This window comes from Haliotis asinina, chromosome 1 (assembly GCF_037392515.1).
Source record: "Haliotis asinina isolate JCU_RB_2024 chromosome 1, JCU_Hal_asi_v2, whole genome shotgun sequence".
In the NCBI taxonomy this organism is placed as follows: Eukaryota; Metazoa; Mollusca; class Gastropoda; order Lepetellida; family Haliotidae; genus Haliotis; species Haliotis asinina.
The window spans coordinates 65,549,710-65,575,504 of record NC_090280.1 but is presented as its reverse complement, the minus strand read 5'-3'; the positions used below and the strand labels follow the sequence as shown (position 1 = coordinate 65,575,504).

The 25,795-nt window shown below is 42.4% G+C and overlaps 3 protein-coding genes across 3 annotated transcripts in view; 2 read left to right on the top strand and 1 right to left on the bottom strand.

Annotated features, from left to right (window-relative positions):
• Positions 1-1,881: 1,881 nt before the first annotated feature.
• The window catches only part of LOC137296052 (rabankyrin-5-like), a 57,565-nt gene continuing 33,651 nt past the window's right edge, over positions 1,882-25,795 (top strand). The window contains exon 1 of the mRNA XM_067827705.1: positions 1,882-1,898. Within this exon, the coding sequence (XP_067683806.1) occupies positions 1,889-1,898 (10 nt within the window). The 5' untranslated portion in view covers positions 1,882-1,888. The remainder of the gene's footprint in view (positions 1,899-25,795) is intronic.
• On the top strand, positions 13,937-18,908 carry LOC137296060 (uncharacterized). The gene is made up of 6 exons (XM_067827716.1): positions 13,937-14,127; positions 14,863-14,930; positions 15,149-15,301; positions 15,671-15,712; positions 15,988-16,050; positions 16,291-18,908. Exons 1-6 carry the CDS (start codon positions 13,937-13,939, stop codon positions 16,533-16,535), a joined length of 762 nt encoding a protein of 253 aa, XP_067683817.1. The 3' UTR covers positions 16,536-18,908.
• Positions 19,002-20,844, bottom strand: LOC137258527 (putative nuclease HARBI1). Its single transcript, XM_067796235.1, has 4 exons — positions 20,368-20,844; positions 19,991-20,103; positions 19,724-19,835; positions 19,002-19,399 (listed from the first exon to the last, which is right to left on the bottom strand). Exons 1-4 carry the CDS (start codon positions 20,786-20,788, stop codon positions 19,002-19,004), a joined length of 1,044 nt encoding a protein of 347 aa, XP_067652336.1. The 5' UTR covers positions 20,789-20,844.

Here is a 25,795-nt window from a genome sequence, read left to right as displayed (position 1 = left end):
CCAGAGTCTATTATATGGGCTCTGCTGCCACTAATGTTGAAGTGTCGGTGTCATTATAGCACTTGTCTTTCGTCATGGCACCTCCCCTTCTAAACATCTGCAAAGGATATATTAAACCTGCGTAAGGCATCTTTGCACTGTAAGTGTAAGACTCAGATATTGCTGTCATGTCGAGCTGTTGTCAAAGGAAGTACGTCAGGTTGCGGACAAATGCATCACTTCTGTTGGCCAGGAAACATCTGAGTTGACCAATGGTGTATGGACGCACATTACAGTGCCTGACAATCATCACCTCTGAAGAAACACCACTAACCATAGCAAGAACCTGAGTCACAATTCCCTGTGACAAAATTTATAGGGCATGGGTGCAGGTAACGCGCGTGCACAAGGCGTTTCATGAATGTGTTTGTTTTTACGAGAAATGTCAAAGGTTCAGTTTTAAGCATCAAAGTTCATAAAAGAGGAAGTCTCTGGGACTCAAACTTGAAAAGTTCAAGAATATAAGCCTTTTATCCATACATCCTCTGTATCGCAGGTAAAAAAATCTTCAACAGAAATTTTGCAAGTTCCAGGACAACAAATACCAACTGCGTTTTTAATGGTTCATTATATCATGTTGGATTTAATGAACTGCTTGATTTCTGCCTTGTAGGTGTGGAAGTTAGTTTGGGGTAGGGTGGGGATTAGGTGCTGTGCAGTGAGGATGGCTGTCATTTCTGCAGTTTTAATTTTAGTAGTGGTGAGGTTTGTACGAGGGCTGGTCAACTAGTTCTAAGCCTACATAATTTCTAGACTGGTGACACCAACTAATCTTGAAGTATACTGGGTACAATGTGAGGTGTTGAGGACTGGAGTTCTGATCTTACATGACAATGCCTCGTTGGCAAAGTTTGCTGAACATCAGTGTGACTTCGAAAAACTTCCTCATCCCCCATATTCACCTGACGCCCCAAGCAACTTTCACCTAAATTTTATTTCCAAAATTGAAGGAACATCTCCGTGGAAAACGCTATGCTGGTAATGACCAGCTTGAATGTGCTGTACTCGTACGTAGACCCAAGTATGCTTCAAGGACCTGTTGCTTTCGAACTAGTTGATCTATATGAGTAAAATAACTGCAATGCTGATGAAGAACACTGTCCAACACACCCCTAAGATTAGTTAGTGTTACAAGTCTCGAAATTATGTAGGCTTAGAACTATTTGCCCAGCCCTTGGAATAATAATTTAAGAAATACCATGGTGTGGGGCATGAATTTGGAATAATAGAGGTTAGATGCGGAATTGGCTTAGTGGTTTAGAGGTTGGATTGTTCAGAAGGGGTTTTAAGGGCGATGAGTAGTCTGCCTAAGCTTTTATGGTAGAGTTTGGATTTGTGTGCGTGTGTGTGGAGCTTTTTAGATGAGGGCTCCGCCCATGGGAGTGACTGCAATTATGAATTCGATGACCAGCACATTATATATGTGAAGTCCATTTCTGTTGTCCCTCGCTGTGATATTCCAGGAATGTTGCTAAAAGCAGCCAAAACTACTTGAAATCAACTGTATGGAAATCACAATATATGTTTTAGGGCATACATGCCCTTCCTTGTATCTAATGAATGAAAGACTATGTAACACGCTTGTTATCTGGTCTCTGATTCAATGCTGACAGTTCAATGTGTGTTCAAATCAAATGAAATATCTTGCATTTTTAAAATTGGTTTTGGGAAAGAGAAGCAGATAAAAGGAATACGTGTTTCTATAGTGAACCTGAGATAGTGTTATTTTATAGCACCACGATAACAGTGCTATTAAAAAGAGGTCCTTTTATACAGTATTATCTTTCGTATTTGATTTCCTGCACATATTTTACATTCCACCATCAAGTCACATGACTTTACTCGCAAAATGGCGGAAGGTAAGTGTGTTCGGTGGGAGTGACGGTGGATATAACAGTAACGCGTCTGGCATCTACATTCTTTCACATAAACAAAAACGTACATGGAAGCATGCTAACATTTTGACTAGTAATATGCATGGTGATTTAATGGAAGTGTTTATGGTAAAATATAGCTGACATTGTAAAGGTTTGACAGTGACAGGAACCTGTCAATTGTCATTTCGTATGTTCGTGTATAACATGATGTTGTCATCAGTTGTCCCACATCATGTAGTTAGGGATCATGAAGAGTTAGGGCTCTAAGAGACGATGATTATCTGATGAGTCTATTTTCTCGAAGGATATATGAAATGATGATTGACACAAACACATGTTCGAGTACCTTCGTTATGTAGACAGCTGTGCAGTCATGGGTATTACAGATGAATCCGTATTGCATTACTTTACTGATGCTTCTCTGCTATTGTACATGGATAGTTTTCTTAATTGGTTTTATGTATATCCGAACCGTAAAGGGTGCAGTCCCTTTACGTCATACAAAGGACCCAATGCTGTTTACTGACTCTCAATATGCCTGTATCACGTTGATAGATGTGTGTCTATTATGTGTTTCTATAGGTGAAACAATTCATTTCAAACCATGCATTGAAGATATCCTTGTTGAACAATGTCAGATTACATGTAATATCGAGCAAAACATATTATGTTTAGATGGAGTAGTATAGGGAATGATAGTCCGAAAACACTTTTCAAAAACCCCTCTAAAAAGCCTCATTTACTAAATGAGGCTTTGGTGGGACCCTTAGCTCTTGATACTATTGCCCCTACTACAAAGCCACGCCATCACGTTTACCGTGAATTGGCAGGCGGTAACACTGTGCCGTACGGTACGATCAATAATTCTTCTCTTACAAACCCCCTACCCGGCCCATCCCTCAAGTAGTACAAGTTAGGTTCATCGGCTTTCATATCCACTTTATCTATGTTGTAAGTTTTGACCGACCATATAGGATCGGTGGCTCGCTTACGGCTATCACCCTCGTGTTCCCCAGGCTGGTACAGATACCTCACTAGGGCCCTATCTGGTATCTGTTTCTCCTTCCCACGCAATGGAGCGGCCGACTCTGCAACTATTGATTTTAGTTTGATAGCGTCTGCCGGTTTCTTACCGGTGAGACGGGTGACTTCATGGTTGATTGCCGACACCACCTCTGGTAACCTCGCTACCCATTCGGTCGATCGTTTTCCAGTGGTTGTCATCTCCCTAGCATATTGATGGCCGAACAAGCGCTCAGCCAAAGTCCTATTAAATCTCTCAACTATAGCTTGGCTGCGATGGGCTCCGGCCGTGCCACGTCTGACCTTTGTATCGTGTTTGGCTAGCAGTTGTGAAACGGCACCCATGAACTCCCGTCCGGGATCAACTTGCAGCTCTGTTGGCCAAGTCAGCGGGCTGCGTTTGTATATGCGTTCTAATCCTTTGGCTACTTTGACCGAATCTTTCGTGGTCAAAGGTTCGGCTTCCTTGTAACGACTGGCTACGTCCACTAAGGTTAAGGCATACTTGTACCTCTTATCATGAGGTAGGAACAGTAGGTCTGCCTGGTGAATTCTATTAGGTATGTTAATTCCGAAACTCCTTCTAGGTACGTAGCGTGGCGCTGGCAAATAGATCTGCCACAGGGCTTGTTTTTCAAGCCACGCTTTGGCTTTCTCCGGTGATACTCGCGCCATTTTAGATAGCTTATCTACTGCGCTAGCTCCTTTCCAATATCCACGCGGGCTGTAATAAATAGCCTCAAATTTTTTCATGTCCATACGCGTATGTGTTTATACCATCAATAGCTATCCAACGTTTCGTGTCCATAGGCGATAGGGACGTCTTGTTTATAGTCAGTCCGTATATCTTATGTCCATCACTTCTAAGCGTGTTCATCTTATGCCTAAAGGTACGGGTCTTGAACAGAGCCTCCTTGAATCTGGCGTGTTTGATGTGTTGTTTCACCACATACTTCTTAACCCCTTTAGCTTTTCGGATCTCACTATTGTCGGCTTTCAATATGGAGTACATCTTAGGCCTCAAACCTATGTACTCAGCTATTGGCGTGCCAGCACACTCGTCCTTCATCTTACCTAGGACCTTTTTATTTACCGCGCTGTGTATAGTATGGGTCTTAGGATAGTCGCTGGTGTCGTATAAATCGATGTGTTTTTTCATGTCCTCGTAAACGTCCTCGGTTCGAATCTCCATCAGCAGGGAATCCGTGTCAGTGTACAGCACTTCGCACCTGTCGCCGTACTGTTTCTTGAGCTCGTTGTAGTAAAAGTCGTACATCAGGTGTTTGGATAAATCGAGGATACTCATCCCAACGTAAACAGGTCGGTTGAATTTTATGTGACTTTTCTTCATGTGTATGGCAACTAGGTCGTCTGTGAATATTTTATTACGGTTGAATGCCGGACTGGCTATCAATTTCCTGAGCTTGTCTTCCTCACTAGATCTAACCAGTTTCACGGTTACGCGTTTCCTCAGGTTTTCCATAGTCTTACCAAACACCGAGTTGTTCATGAGCTTGTAGAGATTTTTCTCAAAATCACTGGTGGCTTTTTTTCGTAGGTCTGTGTTCATTCTGATGTAGGGCTCCATCCATGGGCTCTGGTCGAACATGAGCACCCTGTGTATTTTAGTCAGCCTCATACCCAATGACAGGTACAGCTGTAGGTTGCGATAGTGAACTATGTACTTGGTCTTATTCATTAAGTTAGGCACGAGTTTCTCAACGTCCGCCACACGACCACCTGACAAGTTATGTTGGTACTCAGACATCCAGTCTGTGTTAACCTTCATACGTTCGGGTGCAAGGGGATAGCTGTTGTGTGATGCGTGTAATGCCTTGGGATACTCTAAGTCAACTTCGAGGATATACCCTTTGTTCGAATCTGGTGCAATGCTCATAACATCAACGTTTGGTACCCATTCGAATCCTCCTGTAGGTAGATACTGGCTCATGGCCCAGCCGTACAGGTTATTTGCGTCGAGGTAGAGAATGTGATTGGTTGGTTTGTTAGGATCGTAACCTTTCACGTATTGATTATTTGCTTTAGCGTATCGTTTGGATGCCATGGAAATCCCACCTCGCAAGCCTTTCTCAATGAATAGGTGCATGTCGTAATCTGTGAGCAATTCTAAATTAACTCCTGTCTTTTTAAGCAAGGCGTCCCACGACAGACCTGGGCTGGTGTAATACCATGCGGGGTCGAGTTTATACTGCTTTAAACAGGTCCGCCGAAACGTCTCGAACACGTCGGCTAACAGCAGTACGTCTGTCCTCAAGTACAGGTCGTGATAATCGCCCAGGTTCTTACAACCCAGTTTATTCCATACGTTAATCGCGTGCGAGTAATCGTCTCGTGAGACGGACGCCTCATTCAGCTTGCTATAAAAGCAGTCGATAGGAGGTAGTCTGGTCTCTGTGAACTTAGCCCAGCTATCCATGTACTCATATGGGTATACGCCCTTCCTCATGAGCAGGTGTCTAGTCTCGGCGTCTGTGTATCGATCTGTGATAGGGAAGGTATTGTTGGCCTTGACCAGACTGTCGAGTGACGACAGGAGGAATTGAAACGAGTCAATGAACCTAAGTCCGTTTAAGCTGAAGGAGATGTATCTCTCCATGTTGTTGGGGATGCACGATATATTACCATCGATTTTCGCGATGGCCTGCATGATCAAGTGTGAGTCGTACCCTCTCAAGTTGTGAAAGACAACGGGGATGTTTATTGTCTTAGGGTTGATTTTAAGCTTGAGGTTGCACGCGTTGTGAGCGGCGCCTCTATACTTACCAGTTATGTGGCAGTGATCTCTCACCGAATCACCGTTAAGTGGCGAGTCGCACACATGACAGTTAGTGCTACTGGTGTGAGCTATCTTGTCGGCTCTGGTCATACGCATTGGAGCGATTTTATACAATGCATTCCTAATAATTTTTTCTTCCTCCTGCAAGCACTTTAGAAACCTTTCAGCCGCGTCAGGACCCCTATACACTACCGGAGCTTTCGTTTCCCCGTCACAACGGACGACAATGTATCCAAATGAACAGGCTATATGCTCTTGTGTTTTGTGTGTGAAGGCACCACTGGGAGCCTCGCCGGCGGCAGCCACTAAGGCTTCGAAGTCGGCGTATATTATATAAGGCACAGACATTTGATTCTTGTGATTGTCGAATTTTAGGATATTTTCACCTTCCTTAGGCATGTCGACTCGTATGGCCGTCTGCCCAACACCTTGGCAATCCTCCAGGTGGGATTCTAATAAATCGGCCCGACTGAAACAGTGTAGGCATCGTACACAAAAGTGTTTTTCCCCAACGTGTTTCGACTGGTCGTGCAACAACCGGCTGAGATGTTTTATCCACGTGTAGTGATACGTTTCACCTTTTTGAATCATGAATAAATTAATAACTTGACAATCCTTCACCGGGCTGACCCTGTGTATTATTGTTGTATTACCTTCGTGTCCAAAGACATTTATAGCCAGATTATTCTGTTTTTCTACTTTAGTGATCTGGGATATTGGGGTGGGTTCATCTATACCATCCCAGTTGAGCCCATCGTCCTGTGGATAATTAGAAGGCCTGTTCGGATTAGTGGCAGCTGGAAATAAGGCTGACCTGATAGATAACCTCAAGCAATCGTTTCCTCTATTCTTAACGTTTACTATGGCTTGTTTGTTCTTATAGTAAGGAGGCAAGGCTAGGTATGACCCACCTCTGAACGGCACGTATTTAGCTATATCTAGATAGACATTATCGATTTTATCTACAGCCCACCCGGACCCCATGTGTGTGTAGCGTTCTAGGTATTCTCGTATCTGCTGAAAACTATTATCGATTGATGTGTCAATGGTCTCTGCATGTGTGACGACCTCTTGTTTACCTCGGAAGTAAGGTTGAACATACTCAGTGGTACTCCCAACCTGTTTATCGAGTGACATTTTCACTGTGATCTGAAACTTGATACTTCCTAGATTATTTAGTTCCTGGTTGACCTTATCAGCTATCAGAGGCTTAATATCTGTAATGTCTATGTTTCTATCAATGTGCATGCGCCAACCTCTCAAATAATTGCCTACGGCGTGCTCAGTGCGCACGAACTGTAGGTCAGCAGCTCTATTCTGTCGTAATAATTCTACAAGCTGTGGTTTTCTCATACGAGAATACCCGCCTAAACCCAAATCGTGTGCCTCGGCTTTCAGTTGTTTTACAGTTGGACGTGCTACTGGGGCATGTGATAACAATGTGGTTAACCCGGCTTTCCCCAGTTTTGAATAACCCGTGTATCCAAGCTGTTTCGCTTGAGCTTTTAACTGTTTTACCGTAGGAGGGATTTCTAAACCTAGTAATCTCAACAATGCTGGCTTCCGCATTCTAGAATACCCGATAACACCTCTCTGCTTTGCGGCCCGCTTGAGCTCGCGCACAGTAGCCATAGTGTTTACACCTAAGAGAATCAATGTCTAATTGGTCGGCAGTAACTCTTAAAAAATATTTTCTGGTGGCCGGGTACAATTCTAGACATTCTGTCAAATCGTCCCACGTACCTGGTAAAATATATAGTGTGGCTGTTTCAATCCAGTACTCACCTTGGTTATAGTATTCCTTGTATTCACTTATACTCGAAAAACGTTCTATATGGTATTGAGACGCGATATCCCACTCCCATTCGAAGGGGTGAGTATACTTAACACCCTCTTTAATCCATACCACGTCCACTATTATCTTAAATCTGAAGCTGCCCCATAAGGCCAGTTCATATTTGAATATGTTTTCCACAGACATAGCTATACGTAGGTGTGTATAATCTCTAATTGGAGTCTATCTTGAGCAGCCGCCTACGTTCTTTTATGTAGCCTTTTTTATTCTCGTATATGAGTTGATGTCTGACTACGTTCGCTCCGTGAGCTTTACATAAACAGTAGTGTCCTTTAACCCCGATACCACACACAGAACACGTGTAGTTAGGACTTCCCATATGGAAACAACAGAACCCCTGATTCCTGCATTTCCTACCACAGGCCTCGGTCTTCCCCATAAGTATATATTCGCATCGGTATGGAGCGGGTCTCATGTTTACTTATATAGGTATTTTAGTTTAATTGCTTAGCAACCAACGCAGTAGCTGCTATACCCAACACTATGAAGCCCAGTTCACGATTCATTTGTCCCTTGGATGGTGTGTAGTACTGAGCGAGTGTGGGTTTATTGAGCGCTTCCAATCGTTTACCAGTTAGTAGATAGTATTCTTTCATTGCTTCATCGACATCGTTGAATGTTTGAACGGCATGGTTTTCACGCTGGAGTTGTTCGTTAATAAAATCGATCCTCTGGAGGCGTTTTTTAGCGTACTCGGCCTGTGCTCTTTGTAATTTCTCAGTAGCGAGATCGTGTCGCTTCCTTTCTTCCTGTATTTCAGCCGCGTGATCATCTCGTAGTTTCGAGAAGAGGAAATTACTCCCGGAAAATGCCAGGGCATTCACTAACGCCCCACCGACCATCATAGCTATCGTGGCCATCCCTATATTTATTTCATTATATTATCAGGTATTATTCCTTGTTTTACTAGGATGTCTTTTGTGGCCATCGCCATACCAAGGTTCATTATGAGCATACCCATATCCTGTAGGTTGAAATCTAGCTTGATAGTTGGTTGTTTAAGCACCATTTTAGTCAACCGAGCGTACCCTACTGCTAGACTGGCTACCACTGTGGCGTGGTATGCGTCGTTGACGAACGTTTTCCCCTCAGACATTATGTATATGATATAAAATATTTTAAATTATAACATGATATGCGGGTCAATAGTGGGGCCTGCCGGCGGCGTGGGGGGTACCCCCATACCCCCACTGTTGTTGGTGGGTGGTGGCTCACTGTGGGAGGCGTATAACCATGTTATAACCACGGCAGCAGTTACACCTACAGCCAACAACAGTCGGGTTGGGTTGGCCACTTTATGTTGGTTACACCACCGTTTTTTACCGGCAGCTACTCTCTTAGGATTCTTCTGTCTGGTTACTATTGAAGTGGTCTCCACCGTCACTGGTTCCTGTGAAACCACTGGGGTCTCCACCGTCACCTCGGGACTCACTGGTTCCGTCACCTCGGACATCTATACTATTATTATTATTCTTTCTCTCAAATTGACAATGTTTTGCCGTGATAATCGCCGCCGTCACTGGAGCCAACAACATACCATATTTGTGGTACAGCCCGCAGCTGATAGAGCTCACGGCGTGTTCGATAAAAGGGTCTTTATCTAGGTCTTCCCACAGGTAAAGTCGGCGCTCTGGTGGAATGGGAAGGAAATGTGACACAATACCGGTGTACATCTGGGTCATAGCCGATCCTATTGTCTTTGTCATTTCTGCTCCGAGCCGGGCCTCGTATCTAGCGTACAGCTTATCGATTTCTTCGGCTGACATTTTGTTAATTTTATCTGGAGTGTAGTCTCCAAAGTAATGTTTGGCTTTGCCGCCAACAGCCAACGCCACCAGTTTCTCTCGCTTGGGGGAATCCCCAGTTGGGGAACCCTCCACAGACAATTGTTCGAGCAATTCCTCACACTCCATCTTATAATATAACAAGTAAGATTTAGTTTTAACTATATAATACCCGATACAAACAAAACACAGAGAAATGAAAGTTAAGTTGCACACGACAAATACTTCAAATATCATAGCTATGCTTAGCATTTGCTTAGCTTTGCTTAGCTTTGCTTAGCTTTGCTTAGCTTTGCTTAGCAAACTATATATGCTACTGGTTGGTCGGTCTTTAGTACGAGCTTAGCGTGTTTAGTTTCAGCGAGCTGTTTCTTTACCCGTTCCCGTTCTAATTTACTCATCACATCGTTCTCTCTCAAACACTCCTCGAACGAATCCCTGTCCTTGCAGTGAAATAAGGCCACCCATCGCGTCTGCTCCCTGAGGTCTTTCAACACCGAGTTGAACTTCTGCGTTAGCACCCAGACGCTGTGATTTGCATGCCGGCCGGAGAAGGCCAGGTACGATAGCATGTCTCTCTTTTTTGTTATCTCGCGATTAGCGCTGCAGTCGTCCAGTATAAACAGCGTCGGTTCCCCTTTAAATTTCTCGTGAAGAGCTTTCAACCAGTCCTGCAGGCGTGTTCCAGGGTCGATTTTGTGTACGTCCGGGTCCGTCATCACCCAAGGTCGCGCGTATGTTTTATTCATGCTCAGAGTAGGGCACATGATAACGATGTTATCGAACACATCCTTGTAGTAACCCTCCAACATATCCAACACGAAAACGGTCTTCCCACAGCCAGTCTGCCCGCATATGATAGCGCAGTGTGGGTCAGTGGGTAGGTGGGGCAGTTTATTGTTGGGGGGTGTGGGGGGGTACCCCCCATCAGTAGATGGCTTGCACGAATCTCCCATTGTCTATATTAAGTTGCGCGTCCATAATAACGTACAGATATAATTTCAACTTACCAGCGGTTTGAGCCTTCTTATTAATCTGGATGGTTATCCCTTCGCTGCCGTTATCTATACGACGCCCGCTACCGTGCAGTTTATCATCATCCGTGGATCGCATGTCCAACCATAGGGCGTACTTGGTGGTCAGGTATTCACCGATCTGCACGGAGCCGAGGTCCAGGTCCTTTGTTATGTAATCCCCCACTGGTAGCTTTTTTATCTCATCCCACTGCTGGTGTGGCCTCATACCATGACTGAACAGCTGGTTGGGCACGCCCTCGATGGTAACTTCCACCTTTTCAATCTCGGGGTTGAAAAACTTCTCGCTGTCCCTCCGGAATGGATCGTAATCCTCCACGGGGACGACCAGGATACCTTTCATCGATCGCGCCGGCACGTTCAGGTTGATATTCCACACAGTGTCGCTCTTATCTCGCACGACTGATCTATGTCTCAGTACGCGATCGTACAGGATAGCCATCTTCCCAGAGTACTGGCTTCGAACCTGCCTGGCCAGCTCCGGGCTAGTGACCATGTCGAACTCCAGAGAGATGTTGTCTATGGCATAACTGGCCTCATCACCGTTCGGCGTACGCACTACTTTGCTATAGTCGTTAAACGTGAGCTCGTATTCAAGCCTATCACCCAGTGCGGCCTGGTAAAACGGCGCGTGTCCCGTGAGCAACTCGAAGTCGAGCGGCACGCAGAATCGATTCCCGTATGCTAGAGCGATAGCCTTTTCACCGTCCGATAGCTTGTCTTGTTGGTCTGTCGTGAAGACGTATCCTATGCGCGCCCGGGTTGATTTGCTGATACCCTGGTACACATCATTGACTCGTTCTCTCTCGCTTTTCCAGAGATCCTTGTAGCAGTGAAACACGTCGCTGTCGTCGATGCTCAGTACCTCGTTACCACTGATCTTGACGGTCGTTTTCTTGATGATGGCTCGACCCACGTTCCGCACTAGCTCGCGTTTGTCGTTGTCGGAGGTCAACGTGATATTGAACGCCAGTCGAACAGTGCCTGGTACAATGAGGTCATTCTCACCAAGGTTTGGAAATCTAACCAGCAGAGTTTGGTTCTGGTCTATCTTGCTGGGATTGTTGGTGATAGTCACCGACTGTCGCACGGCTCTGGCACCTAATGGCTCTCTCAAGTTTCTGAAAGGATCTAATTTTCTACCGTACATTGTTATATATAAATAAAATATATTTAAATACTAATGGATGAAGACATAGATATGACGGAGATGCCGGGCGCTAGTGCCCAGGCATTCGATGATGAGCAGGAGACCTCATTTACTAGTTCACCATTGAGCCAAGAACTCTTGGAAACAACGGTAAATGATTATTATAAAAGTTTAAAAAGCGATAAAAACTACGTTGAACCCCAGGGTATATACCATAAGAATTTTTTTGTTGATACAAAGGGTGTTCTACGTCTTAAGTCTGCCCCAGGGGTTGACCTCTTTAACAAGATCAATAAAAAACCACTGGCCTTGTCAACTCTAGCCAGCCGCAATGGTGGTGCTGAATTTATCCGTGAACACCTAAACATGCGTGATTACGGTGGTGCAATACCTAAGACCGTTAAAGAAGATCTGCAAGCTACCAGATCCCACCTCACCACTATAGATGAAATGACGCCAGAGCGTGCTACAGAAGCCTCGGACAGCATAGAAAAACTGTTGAGCACCTACTGGGACAAACCGTTACCGGGATTTGACTTTCCGGTAAGGGAACTGCGCGGCTTAGATGAAGCCGTGAAACGCGTGCGTGGAGAACTCGTGAACAACATGGGGAAACTGAACGAAATCGACGAGCACATCGCTAGGGAAAAAACCAAACTCACCAAAACTGACGACGATGATATGAAGCGTCGCATCAATGAACGAATACGTGATTTAGAAGACGAGAGACGTACACGATTGGAAGCCGCTTCCTCGAATCGTGAACATCTTCGATCCCAGATCAGTCGCATTCGGGAAACAATCGATAGAATACTGAACGAAGATACAACTTTAGCCAACAGGATTCGGATATTGTTCCGGGAGCAAGGGATCACCATCGCCAGCATTCTAACTGCATTGGGTTTCATCATATCAACCCTGGTGGTGTCACTGGTGGGGGGTGCCCCCACACCCCCAAGTGCCGGCGGTGGAACTCCCAGCGGTGGTGGTGGTGTTAAAGACTGGATTAAAAAACTCGGGGAAGGCCTAGCTAAACTGGCTGGTAAAGCCGCCGAAGCCCTTCCCGGCATCCTGGGTAGCATCGTCTCGTGGTTGTTGGGCGCTCTGTCTAAAACTGCCATGTGGCTCAGTCAAAACCTGTGGGCAGCCATCGTCGCCGTGGCGGGTCTGGTGTACGTAGTGGCTAAGAAATCTTTAACCAAATAAGTCCCAAAGTTACCCCACCAACCACTAGGGCTGTTTTATTATCAATATGCTGCTGATAGGTGGTGGAAACCCCCACACCCCCAGGGGGTACCTCCACATGAACTTTAGGCTCCGGAGGTGGCTCCACTATACCCGTTTCACGTGGTGGGATGTGTGGGATATAGGGGGTGTTAATATCGGGGTTGATGCCCAACTTTTGGTCCGCCGTGGCTATGACTATTTTGTTGTTATAACCCACCACTTTTTTTACTCTCAGTTGCATATCACTCGGAGACATATACAGCCCCACACCGAACACGTAGTTAACTTTCGATCTGGCGTATTCTAACACGTTTTGGTAGCGTTCGATGGCCCGCGGGAGATCAACTGGAGAATTAATAGCATCCTCAACGTTGGCAACGAACTGTTTCTGAGCGTCGTAAGCAGTTCCCTTACCGATGATGTTGGAACGCGTTTGTGACTGCGCACCCAACAGCGACCACACGTACGTTCGAATCGAGTCGTTCAAGCGTATTATACCAGCACGAGTGAATCCTTTCGATGTGTCCAGCATGAACATTTTCCACCCGTCTGCGGTTGACTGCTCCACTTTCTGGACTGTGAAAGCAACACCACCTTTAAAGTTCATACGATCATCCCTCCATTCATTACTCGACAAAGCAAAGTCCGGGCGTAGTTTACCTTGTTTCAGTATAAGATCACTGAGTTCTTTCACTGATCGCACGCCATCAGAAGGAATACCCAACCCGTGGTTCGGCCCCGGCAAACGCCAATCCGTCTTCGGGTTTATTTCGAATTCATTACAAATACGTTCGTAGGCCCGTCTATCGTATGGGTTGTTTGTTGCGTCCCACGCTTTGTCCTGTGGGAGGGGGGCACTGATCTCTTTAAGGATACGTCTGACCCGGGTCCGAGGTTATAAACAAAATTTCGTGCTCAACTCAAGTTTATGCTCAAATTCGTGCTCATGCTCAAAATCGCGCTCAGCCGAGTTTCGTACTCAAGCAAAGGTTATAAAACATTTTGAGCACGTACTCAGCTGAGTACAACTCAAGCTCGGCTTGAGTATGCTCAATGTACTCTTTGTTTATGATACAAGCGGCAATTTGGAACTCTTCCGTCAGGAAAGGTAAGAAGAACGACTCGGATGTTGTCGTCTGCTCTGTTTACAATGGCAACCGAGGGTGTGTCCGATTTGAAAAAACGTGGGAAAGGATGGTCGGAGGCTGAGGAGATTTGCCTCATACAAGAGGTACTCCAGAGAGAGAGAACTCTCTTTGGAGACATCAAAGGGTGTGGAGCAAAGTCCATCCATCGACAGCGTAGCGATGGGTGGCAAGAAGTCACGAACACCTTAAACGCGTAAGTTGTTCATCATCTTTCCATATTCAGGCTCTGCACATTAACTATTCCTCCCAGAAATATCACCACATCACTGATTCACTAGCTACCATGTTATCACAACAACCAGTCTCTTGAAGCAAATACCAAAGAATCCTCCAACCCCCGACACAAATCTTCTGCATGTCATGTACAAAACAGTCAACCTCCCACACACACGCTCCGTGCAATGTTCATCACACACCACCTCAGTCCTGATATTGTGAACGGTCCCTTATTTTTCAAGCTCTTGGCATTATTTAACTGCATCAGCTGTTCAAAGCAGTGCCTGTATTTACTGTAAATAGCGATGGGTAATTAACCCTCCTCCCCAAGAAAATGCATAATTACACCGTATCTATACGTGGGGTTTCCCCAAGTCTAAACTTACATAAATCACTTCATTGGTGCGTTTAGCGTCAGTGCCATTTTGATTGGCCAATTACGCGGAAATCGGCTACAAGTTTTAGCTGTGCGGGGGCTCTGGTCTTGAATGAAAAAAACATCTCGAATGGAAACAAAACATACCACACCACCACCACTTTAACGAAAATAAGCACATATCTTCATAAAGAACTAATTGAAATAAAATAAGTAATAATAAGAATGACTAAATATGTAAAGAGGACATGAGGTATTCAAATGATCGTTTGTTAATTTGTGACATATTTTACAAATGTTTTCTTATATTATGAGCCTTTATTTGTATAATTTCAGTAGACACATCAATGCCAAAAGAGAGACAGTGGAGGTCAAGAAGAAGTACTTCAATTTGAAGCAAAGAGGTACTGTTTCATATCTGATTGAAATTGCTGTAGGTGTGGTTTTCATCCATGACTGTTCATTGGGCAGTTGTTAATTTACTACTGAAAGTAACTGTTACTATCTTCATAACACATGAACACATGCCAATTTCAATGGTCATTATTTATGATTCAGATATATTCCAAATACTAATATGTGTAACAATAACTGAATTTAAACTGCAATTTGTTTATTACAGCTAAGGCAAGGATAGATGGCCTCAAGAGGTCAATGTCCGTAACTGGTGGAGGGCCTCCACCACCAACACTAACAAGTGCAGATGAGGCCCTCTCCCAGTCACTGGAAGGGAGGCCAGGCATTCATGGCCTGGATCATGGCATTGACACTGATGGTATGTTGTTAGGTAGTAGGTTTTTTCTTCAGATTTTTAAAGATTGATATGAACTTTGTGCAAATATTCTGATAATCCTGATGCATGTGGTGGCACTTAAAATTTTGACATTATGAAATAAGATAAAAGTTGCGGACACTATCTTCATGGACATATCAAGTACTTACTATCAGACACAGCCTGCTGTGTATGTGATCATAGTAAAGAAAACATTGTTTGTGCTTTACATCAGTGCCAAAGTATTTAGGAAACGATTAATGTGTGTCAAAGAATAAACTTGAAGAAAATTATTCATTCATGGCATTCAAATGTGCTGACTTGAAGCAATTTAAAATATGTTAAAAATAATTTTTGCTTTTCTTTTCTCAGATGCCCATGCCACTGGTGAGGAAACTGGCACTGCAGTACAAGGTAAACCAAACATTTTTTGTCTCTGTGTACTATTTACATGTAAAAGTATATACATCTCATGCACAACATCAAACATCTGTCTCCCTTAACTCAGAATTTTCATTACCACGATACATTAAGTCTTCATTGTGTTCAACTGAAAACATTATCAATTACCTGTGTTGTTAAATTATTAATTCCTTTAATTTGAAAAAAAAACATATATCAGTGTTCGGATAAAATATGAATTTCTTTTAAATTATTGAAATAAAAAATTATGATTCCATCTTTTACAGGCCTAGTAGGTGAAGAAACACAAGATGAAAGGGCAGTGCCACAGCAGGAAAGCAATTCAGATGGTACATTTGAAATAGTTTACTTATGCATGTAAAACAACAATCAAAGAAGTAATCTGCATATTTCATTATTGTCACAGTTGTAATGTGGTTACCATAATACTAGTACAATACTACCAAAATGTAAAATATTTGCACAGAATATCATCCAAAGTTGTCACCCAAACAGAAGATAAGTTGGACCATTGTTTGAAGAACAACTGTACACTACCATGTCAAATACATCTGTCCTTATGCTTACAGAGATAAAGAAAAGCCGAAAGCAAAGACGCAATCAAGCTGAGGCTACGTATGAAAATACCATTGAGGACACCAAGAGGATCAAACTTGAACAAAGAAAGCTCGAACTTGAAATTCAAATGTTAGAAAAAAATCAAAAGAAATTAGATTCAGAAATTCAGTTGCTCCATGTCAAATCAGTTTATTATCAACTAAAGATGAATGCAGAATTTGGAGTTTCGTTGGAACATTGTGATACTGAAGAATAAATAACATCCAAATGCACTCAAGTTTTATTAAGTAGATGGTTCTGAAATAGGAAAGTAAGAACTACTTTGTATAAAAGATGTAAGTTGTAGTATGTCGTTAGCAGAAAAATGACTTGAAACCGTATTTGCACCTGTCTCCAGGTTAAGATGGCATTGCTTCAGAATTCACAAGGTCTGTTTCTTCTCATTATCATATCTGTGTATTCCAAATTTAGTGCATATGATAAGACAAACACACTTTCTTCAGGTTATATCTCTTGCCAGATTGGCACTTATCAGTGCTGAATTTTAAGTGCACAGATATTCTTCAACTTCATTTATCAATTAATTAAGACTATGGAAGTGATCAGAGTGTACTGTTTTAGGCATGTGTTATGATATGGGTCTTGGTCCAAGTGAGGGTACCAGTGAAATCCCTTATCTAACTGGTGTGCTGGTTTGCTTGGAGGAATTAACTCAGCAAAGAGTCTGAAGTCACAAGAAGCTAATTACAATTTTATTTACAAGAGATAGAGTAACAAGGGTGGCCACAGAGAGTCCGTACAACCCTCTGGGCTGGGGCTAGAGCTGACCTGTGTTGAGAGTCTAAACCCTACTGATGGACAAATGAAGGTGGAGACTATTTAACTATAATTGAAACAATACAAAGATTATGATTTGCTGACTGATACAAAAATGTGTGTAACCTACAATAGGCAATGAAATACAGAATAAACAAACTGGGGTGTGTCCTACCATAACAACTTCAATGACCAGCTTGATTACTTACTCTGGGCTGGATCTTTAACGACCCTTAACTGGTGTTTGCATAATGACCTTAACTGGTGTCAGCATAATGTTATTTTATTGTAGGTGATGGCATCTTTACCTCATCAAAGCAATTTATTAACCTGTCTAGTGAATTGTTTGTCTTACATTGAGTTCTGATTACTTCAGGCTAGGATTTTAACTTCAGAACATCTGTAAAATCGTGTGGTCATGACTTACACCTTTTTCAACAGAATGCCTGTGAAATAAGTTTTACTGCTTTTGACAGGAGTCTTGTCTAAGCTATTACTGATACATGATGAAACTAATATTCCATACTTTCCTAATATTTGAATACTAATGTATTGCTTGTACTGGTTACAAGTAAATATGGATTTTGGTATGAATTATCATTTCATGATACATGTATTTGCTCATATACTTGTGTAACGTTTCCACTCTTGCTTAATCTACAGTACAGATTAAACAAACATTAGGTGCTTTGGAAAAGATTTGTTCTGTAACTGGTATGAATGTCAATACCCATAAGACTGAAACTATGGGATTTTTTTCTCAAAATGATGGGTTACTGCAAAGATTTCAGTAATGGTAAACACTGGCTGAACTGTGTAAGTCACTGCTTTGTATGAGTAGACTGGCAAATGAAGCACTTGGGTCCATGTATGACAATGAAACGGATTTGACGGTATGTCTTCTTGTGATTTATCTAGTATTCTTAATTGTATTGTTCCTATGTTAACTAACAAGTCTGGGTTATGCACATGTACGTACTGGTTGTGTGGGGATAGGGGATTGTGTAGGAATCCCACTTATGCCTGTATATATCACTACAATTGTTCAATATTGTTGCTGACTTTTTCATACATATCACTAAAGACTACCTTTCCAGTGTTATGACATATTGTCCATTTTGTGTATTTAATAAGATTTTGTAAAATGAATTAGGAATTTCACAGGGTTGCCACTTACACCGATGCATCAACACTTTTTCTAATAAGATACAATTGTTGATACAATGAAAACTGTATCGATATTTAGTGTTCAAACTACTGATTTGAATATATTTATGTATCATTCACATTTTGCAGTCGTAAAATGTTTTTTAATGTTTCAACTGATCATTATGATGCACAAAGATGGATGATTACAACTGTTCAGTCTTTGATAATCAAACATGTCCATATGTTCATGGACAATTATAAAATATGAAATAGTAACATTGAAATTTTAACAACATTTATAGAATAATGCAGCGAAAAATGATATCGTGATACATATCAAACCTTCACATGGGTATTGTGATACATCTTGATTCATGAAACTTCTGTATCATGACATCAGCAGAATTTGATATTGAGGATGAATATCCTAAAATGCTTATATTTCATAGGTACAGTTCAGTGGAAAAACTTACCATCAGAAATTCTACACAGAATGATTGTCAATGTGGATAATACTTTGTGCATTTGAAATCAGCAACAAGTAATAATGTTATGTACATTGCCTCTCAGTATCTGAGGAAATCTCAGTGATTAAAAAAAATACTATCTTAGTCTGAGCCAGTGGTCTGAAATAAATCTCTGTCAAAGGAATATTGTTATACAATGTCAGTTTTATCCATGTTTTTCAGGGTGACAATCATTAATGCAGTGTATTACTGCTATGAGTGTAATTGGTATAAACTAATGGTACTTATGATTAATGACTGAAAAATGTCCGAATAATGTGATGTCTCACGTCACAACCATCATTTTGACCTGTATTCAATGGTACATAATTATCATTAACATTTGGTGTTGGAGGTACAGGATTGTCTTCATTATTAATTATATCTCCCCTTTCAATCCCAAGATTGTGTAACACAACACATGCTATAACATATTGCACAGCATTCCTTGGTGTGGCTCTAAGCTCATTATGCAGGCACTGAAATCGCCGTTTCAGAATGCCAAATGTCTGCTCAATAAGCACCCTTGTCCTGCACAAAGAGCCGTTGTATCTCTCCTCTGCTCGAGTGGTTGGGTTCAGCAAAGGTGTCAGGAGGAACCAACGACATGGGTAGCCTGAGTCCCCCAGTAGAAAGCCAGTGTACTGTCCTTAAACAAACAAATGAAAACCTATATGAGATGACAGCATAGTGTATTAATTAAATTTGTAGGTGTATGATTTGTGATATTTATTTCAGCAAAAAATAATTGCAATATTAATATTATGCTTGGTGCTGGAATGATACATTCATCTTCATTTAAATTGAAGACAATGTTTATGATAGAATACCCATTACAAGCAATAAATTAACACATTACTGCAATTATTCTACAATTTAACACAAAAATAACAGTACCATTAATCTTGATATTTTGGCAACCTAAAATATTTATGGGTTTCACGCTAGGTAACGTTTGAGAAAAATATGATACCATTTTCAAACATACGGCACAGTGTTGATGTCCGGAAGATGCGGCTATCGTGTACTGACCCGGGCCAGCTGGCATTACAACTGGTGATCTTAAAATTTGCATCGCAGCACATCTGTAGAAGAGAAGACAGAATTTAAAAAAACAACAACACAACAGCAACAAACAAAATTAACCCTTAATACAATGACAAAACAAAAACACATGTGACACCTACACCATCTTCGAACTAAACATTAACGGATTGTATTTGTTCATATCGATAGTTACCTGAACATTTAGAGAATGGTAACCTCTCCGGTTCACGAAGTCTCCCTCGTTAGCAGTAGGCCGCTGTATTCTTACGAAAGTCCCGTCGATGCACCCGACAACATTTGGAAAACCTGCAAGTACAAAACAATGGCATGGTCTCACACAGATAGCATATTTCATTTTCACGTGATAAAATAGTTTTCATTGACAACCAAAGCCCTCTGCTAAGGTAACACTTATCGCTAACATAAATTTCACGTACGTTAATGTTTCGATGTGTGACACGTCCTCGACCCCTCAACCAATACACTGGCCAATAGAAATGGCACTGACGCGTACTGCACCAATGAAATCATCTAGGTATTTTTATATTGGGGAAATCCCAATGTACGTACCTGCAATGTTGCGGAATGCCTCCTTTGCACGAACGGCATCCCTTCCAACTGGAAACTTGATGAAATTTCTGGAAAGCTGTGCTATTTTTAATGATACTGCCCGTATGCATCTGCCGGCAGTTGATCTGGAAATGTTGAGGCTATCCCCAACCAACAGATGCATAGCTCCAGTCGCCAAAAAGCGGAGACAGATGAGTAGCTGCAAAAGTGGTGGCAGTGAACAGTTCCGTGCTGTGTGCCTGGGTAAATTCAGTACACCGAGCAAATAAATGATCGTTCTCGGCCTAAAACGATATCTGTCGAAGACCTCGTCCTCTCCCATATCTTCGAGCGGATTCGAACGATCTCGAAAAACTCTCGGTACTCGCGATCTCCGCCGAGCCTGCCGAATCTGACGCAGGTGAGCTGCCATTGTTGACATCGAACTCAGCGTTGAGCACGGTCCTTAGCATACTTGAGATCATAAGGGTTTCATGCTCAAGTTGAGCACGAACACGTACTCAGATTTATTTATAACCTCCATTTACTGAGTCTGAGTTCTGAGTTGAGCACGAAACCGGATTTGAGCACGAGATCGTACTCAGGAAAGTTTTATAACCTCGGGGCCTGGTAGTACACGTGGAACTTGAACACAGACTGACTCAGCGGTCCACGCCGAGAGTCGGCCAATGCCACACCACACCCCGTTGTAGCGCACCACACGGCAAAGTTGAATTGGTTCTGCCAGAACTGCATAGGGTTGTTGAACCACGCGTGGACTGCCTCAATGTTAGTCACCATAAGCTTATACTTATCGAACACATCTAAAAGCTGGGCATTGAAATACAACTCAGGAGCAACCACGATCTTCATGGGGGAGAAATCTACATCCAGTTTAGGGTAAAACACACCAGGGGAATACATTTTAAAACTATTATATAAATAAATATATATGTAATATGTACATAACACTTCCAGGAATAACGAGCGGTGAGGCCGTTCAGCTGACGCACGCGATCGATAACACGTTAGGTCAACTCGAAGTCGCACTCTGCGATATCACCTACCTACCACAATGGACTAACATTAATATCAGCAACAATAAGCTGTTCGTCAGTGGAACTCGCAGTCAAATAACTGACGGCTACTACAGCGTGTGCTCTCTAAACGACGAGGTCTTCAAACCCCTGGGAGCCGAACTCAAGATGAACGACTCAAACGGCACAGTGGTGTTAATCAACAACGGAAGAACCTCCTTGAGGCTCGGCCGACCATTAGCGAGGATACTCGGTATGTCTCCTGACGAGATAAAACCAACAACAACCGTCACAGGCACGAAGTTACCCGAACTAGTACCGTACCGAGAGCTATACATTCATCTCGGTCAGGTGAGCACAACGTATAACATTCAAGGAGGCCACCCTTCCACTATACTGAGAGCAGTGCCGGTGAAAACTGAGAAATTCAACGACGGTAGAACCGAGTCGTTTTCACCACGGCAGTATAAGAGATTAACCCAGGGTAACATACCTGAACTGACAATATCGGTGTTAGATATAAATCGTAATCCTGTAAATATAGGATACCTCAGCTTAACGCTTCACGTAACATGACCAGCGCACAAGGGCCCGGAGTGAAAAAATGCGTCAATATCGGGATCTCCGACCTCGGAGACACACGCGGTTTCGACGCTCCCGGAGTAGATGGTAAATCGTATGCCTTGCAACTAAAAAACAACATTTACAAACGCGTTGAAATCCCCTCCGGTGGAACCCTAAGTGATATGATAGATACCACAGGAGCAACAGCCAACACTAAGTACGCCCTCGTCAACACCGGTGATGACAACTGGAGAATATACCCATCATTCGGAGGTAAACTGTTCGACTTAGACGATGTTGAGAGCACTACCGTCGTCAAAAACAAACCATATATGCTCGTCTTCACCGAAGATGACAAGTGGGTGTTGTTACCCGATAACAAATGGTTTCTCAATATTAGACTCGTCTCCCCTTACGTGTTCACGGATAACAAAGACAACCACCTAAACAAAGTCGTGAACAATGGAACCCTGCTCGTGGCTTACGTCCCAACTCAGAGACGTAGCATAGTCGTCAGCCCAGTCAACACTATAGCAGCCCACATGCTATCGAGTAAACCGGCCATGCAAAACGTGAAATTGCAGTTGGTGTCTGAATTCGAAGGCGTGGTTAAGATACTAGAGAGTCTACCGGCAAACTCAACACTATTCATCAAAGTCTACCTAGGGGAACCATCGGGGAATGATGTCGAGATCGTGAAGGGGATCAAACTCGGGTGGGGGAAACGACACCAGTTTCAAGTTTGCAACGTTTACGTGCGGGTGGGTGTCGGCTCCAACACCAGTCTACAGGGGGTCAACGTGATCGTGGAAAACAAGATATCACTAATCAATATCTTCCTGCCTGACAACATACACTTCATGGGTATGAAGTTAACCCCTGAATTATTATCAGAAAACCAGTTGGAAATTATATCGTAATAATATAATAATGACCAGTCATCATCCCAACACTACGCTTAACGACCTGGGAGATACGGAGGGATTCGATCAGCCTGGTGAGGAAGATGAATTATACATCCTACACTTCAAAGACAACGTGTACAGACTGGTGTCATTACCAGATTTAAAAGAGCCCAAATGGCTGATCAACTTAACACTCGCCTCACCTTATATCACAACAAAAGAGAGGTGGAAGTTTATCTCTAAGATTAGGAATAACGGTATCTGGCCCGGGGATTTCATTACGGGGAATGAAGCAACAGCCACGGTATATTTTTATGAAGGAAAAATTGGATTAATTTCTGGAATAGAAAGTAAATTAACATTTAGTAGTAGTTATTTACACGAAAGGCAGCTTGAGATATACTCCCCCTACACAATCATCATAGAAGTCATGTTTACGTATTTTGACCAGGAAAACTCCTCGAAAGGACGTCAATTTTTACCCGGGGTGTCAATACACTGGTTTACCGAACACTTAGATCAATATTGCCGTATTATTATACAACGGGATACCCCCACGGGTTCTATAAAACGTTTAATAAGCCTCCCTGGGGTTTTTATTACAACAGAAAAGTCTATTAGCCTCTCACCTATTATCATTAGTTATGATCTACTCCTTATAGGCTTCAAATACATTGATAGACTATTAACTGAAACCCAATTAAAATATTTTTCAAAATATATATTATAGGATGGGTCTGTACCCAGTCGTAGAGGAAGTAGCGAAGACGTTGGAAACCGTAGATGGGTTCCGCTTGAGGCAGTTATGTGATGTGAAACGTCAACTAGAACAAGACCGTGACACGCGAAAAGCATTATGTAAAAAGTACAATAGAGCTTTCAATATCGTGGACGGGGCTGACACTGCCCTTATGACAACCAGCATGGGACTAGGGGCGGCAGGCGTTGGGTTGTTAACCACCATCGTGGCTGCACCTATAGTGCTAGGTATTGAAATAACGGCTGGGGTGACAGGGTTGGTAGGGGTGGCGCTTAAGTTAGTATCACGCAGACTTAATCGTAAGGCATTGAAACACGACGAGATCAGGGTTCTGGCCGAAGCAAAGCTGAACACAGTGAGTGAGCGAATTTCCACGGCACTCTCTGATAGTAAGATCTCAGAAGAGGAGTTTCGTTCAATCCTATCTGAACTCAAAAAATATAACGAAATGAAACAAGATATTCGATCCAAGTCTCGTAAGTCTGCTATCAGCGAGGACGAGAAAAAAAAGTACATAGCACAGGGAATACAAAAAGCCCAGCAAGCCTTTATTATGAACACCAAAGAGATCGTAGGCGGTTCACGTTAAACTGTTTCATCGATATAAACATAACATAGGGGAACACGAGGGCGATAGCCGTAAGCGAGCCACCGATCCTATATGGTCAGTCAAAACTTACAACATAGATAAAGTGGATATAAAAGCCGACGAACCTAACTTGTACTACTTGAGGGATGGGCCGGGTAGGGGATTTGTAAGAGAAGAATTATTGATCGTACCGTACGGCACAGTGTTACCGCCTGCCAAGTCACGGTAAACGTGATGGCGTGGCTTTGTAGTAGGGGCAATAATAGCAAGAGCTAAGGGTCCCACCAAAGCCTCATTTAGTAAATGAGGCTTTTTAGAGGGGTTTTTGAAAAGTGTTTTCGGACTATCATTCCCTATACTACTGATGGTTAAACCTACTGTACTCTCTCTGCTTGATAACTGAATGTACCAGGCTTCAAACTGAATAGTACAAATCAAAACACTTTTGTTACCATATGTTTGTTGCCTTCACAAAATATCAGTTGTAGTTCTATTCAAAACAGAATTTTCAGGTTAATTTTTAAGTTTGAGTGAAGTGGCCATTTCCCCAATTACAGCTGATAATGTTGATTTTTATGGTCTGTGTGTAATATGTTCATAGATGGAGAATATGCTCTGTATTGAAAAACAAAACAAAACAAAACAAAAGAAAACCCAAAACCAACAATCCCCCCAACCCTCCCCCTAAAACCAAGCAAATTGGTGCCAGCAAATTTAGTCATAGAAGCAATTTATGCTAATGGTGGATAATCACCACACTGGCTCATACATTTCACTGCTTTTATACTTCGATAAATCCAGGATTCTAAACTATGAGTTCCTGGTAAAAAATACTTTGAAAATATGAAACTCTTTGAACTCCACATCTGATTCCTTATATACAGTCGTTATCTAATTCTTTTCTAGACTGTGGAATGTTTCCCGAATCTTGGAACACAGGAATGATTCTCCCATTATTTACGAAAGGTGATCTGACTGACCCAAATAACTATAGGGGTATTTCTTTATTAAATGCTCTGGGGAAAGTGTTTACATGTATCATAGAACACAGACTGAGAGTATGGTTAGAGATGAATAATATTCTCTCTGAAGCTCAAGCCGGATTTAGGCAGGATTATTCCACCTCAGGTAATATTTTTGTACTGCAGTCATTAGCACAAAAATATCTCAGAAAACCTAAACATCGTTTTTACGCTGCATTCATAGATTTTTGGAAGGCTTATGATTCAGTTGATAGAAACAAACTGCTATATCAGCTTTTCCAACATGGAATTCAAGGAAAAGTTTACAAAGTCTTAGTAAGTATGTATCAAAATGTTTGTGCTTGTGTTAAAGTCTGAAACTCTATTACAGACATGTTTTCCACATCTAGTGGCGTAAGACAAGGCTGTATGCTGAGTCCCTTATTGTTTATATTTTTTATAAATCAGCTTGCTTCTGATCTGCAAAATGACGATTACATGGTTTCTTTGTCAATGATCCTGTTGAGTTATTAAGATACTTTTATTTGCAGATGACATTGTGTTAGTTGCAGATTCTGTGGTTGACTTGCAGAGGAAGTTGAATGTTTTAGAATTATTTTGCAGTAAATGGG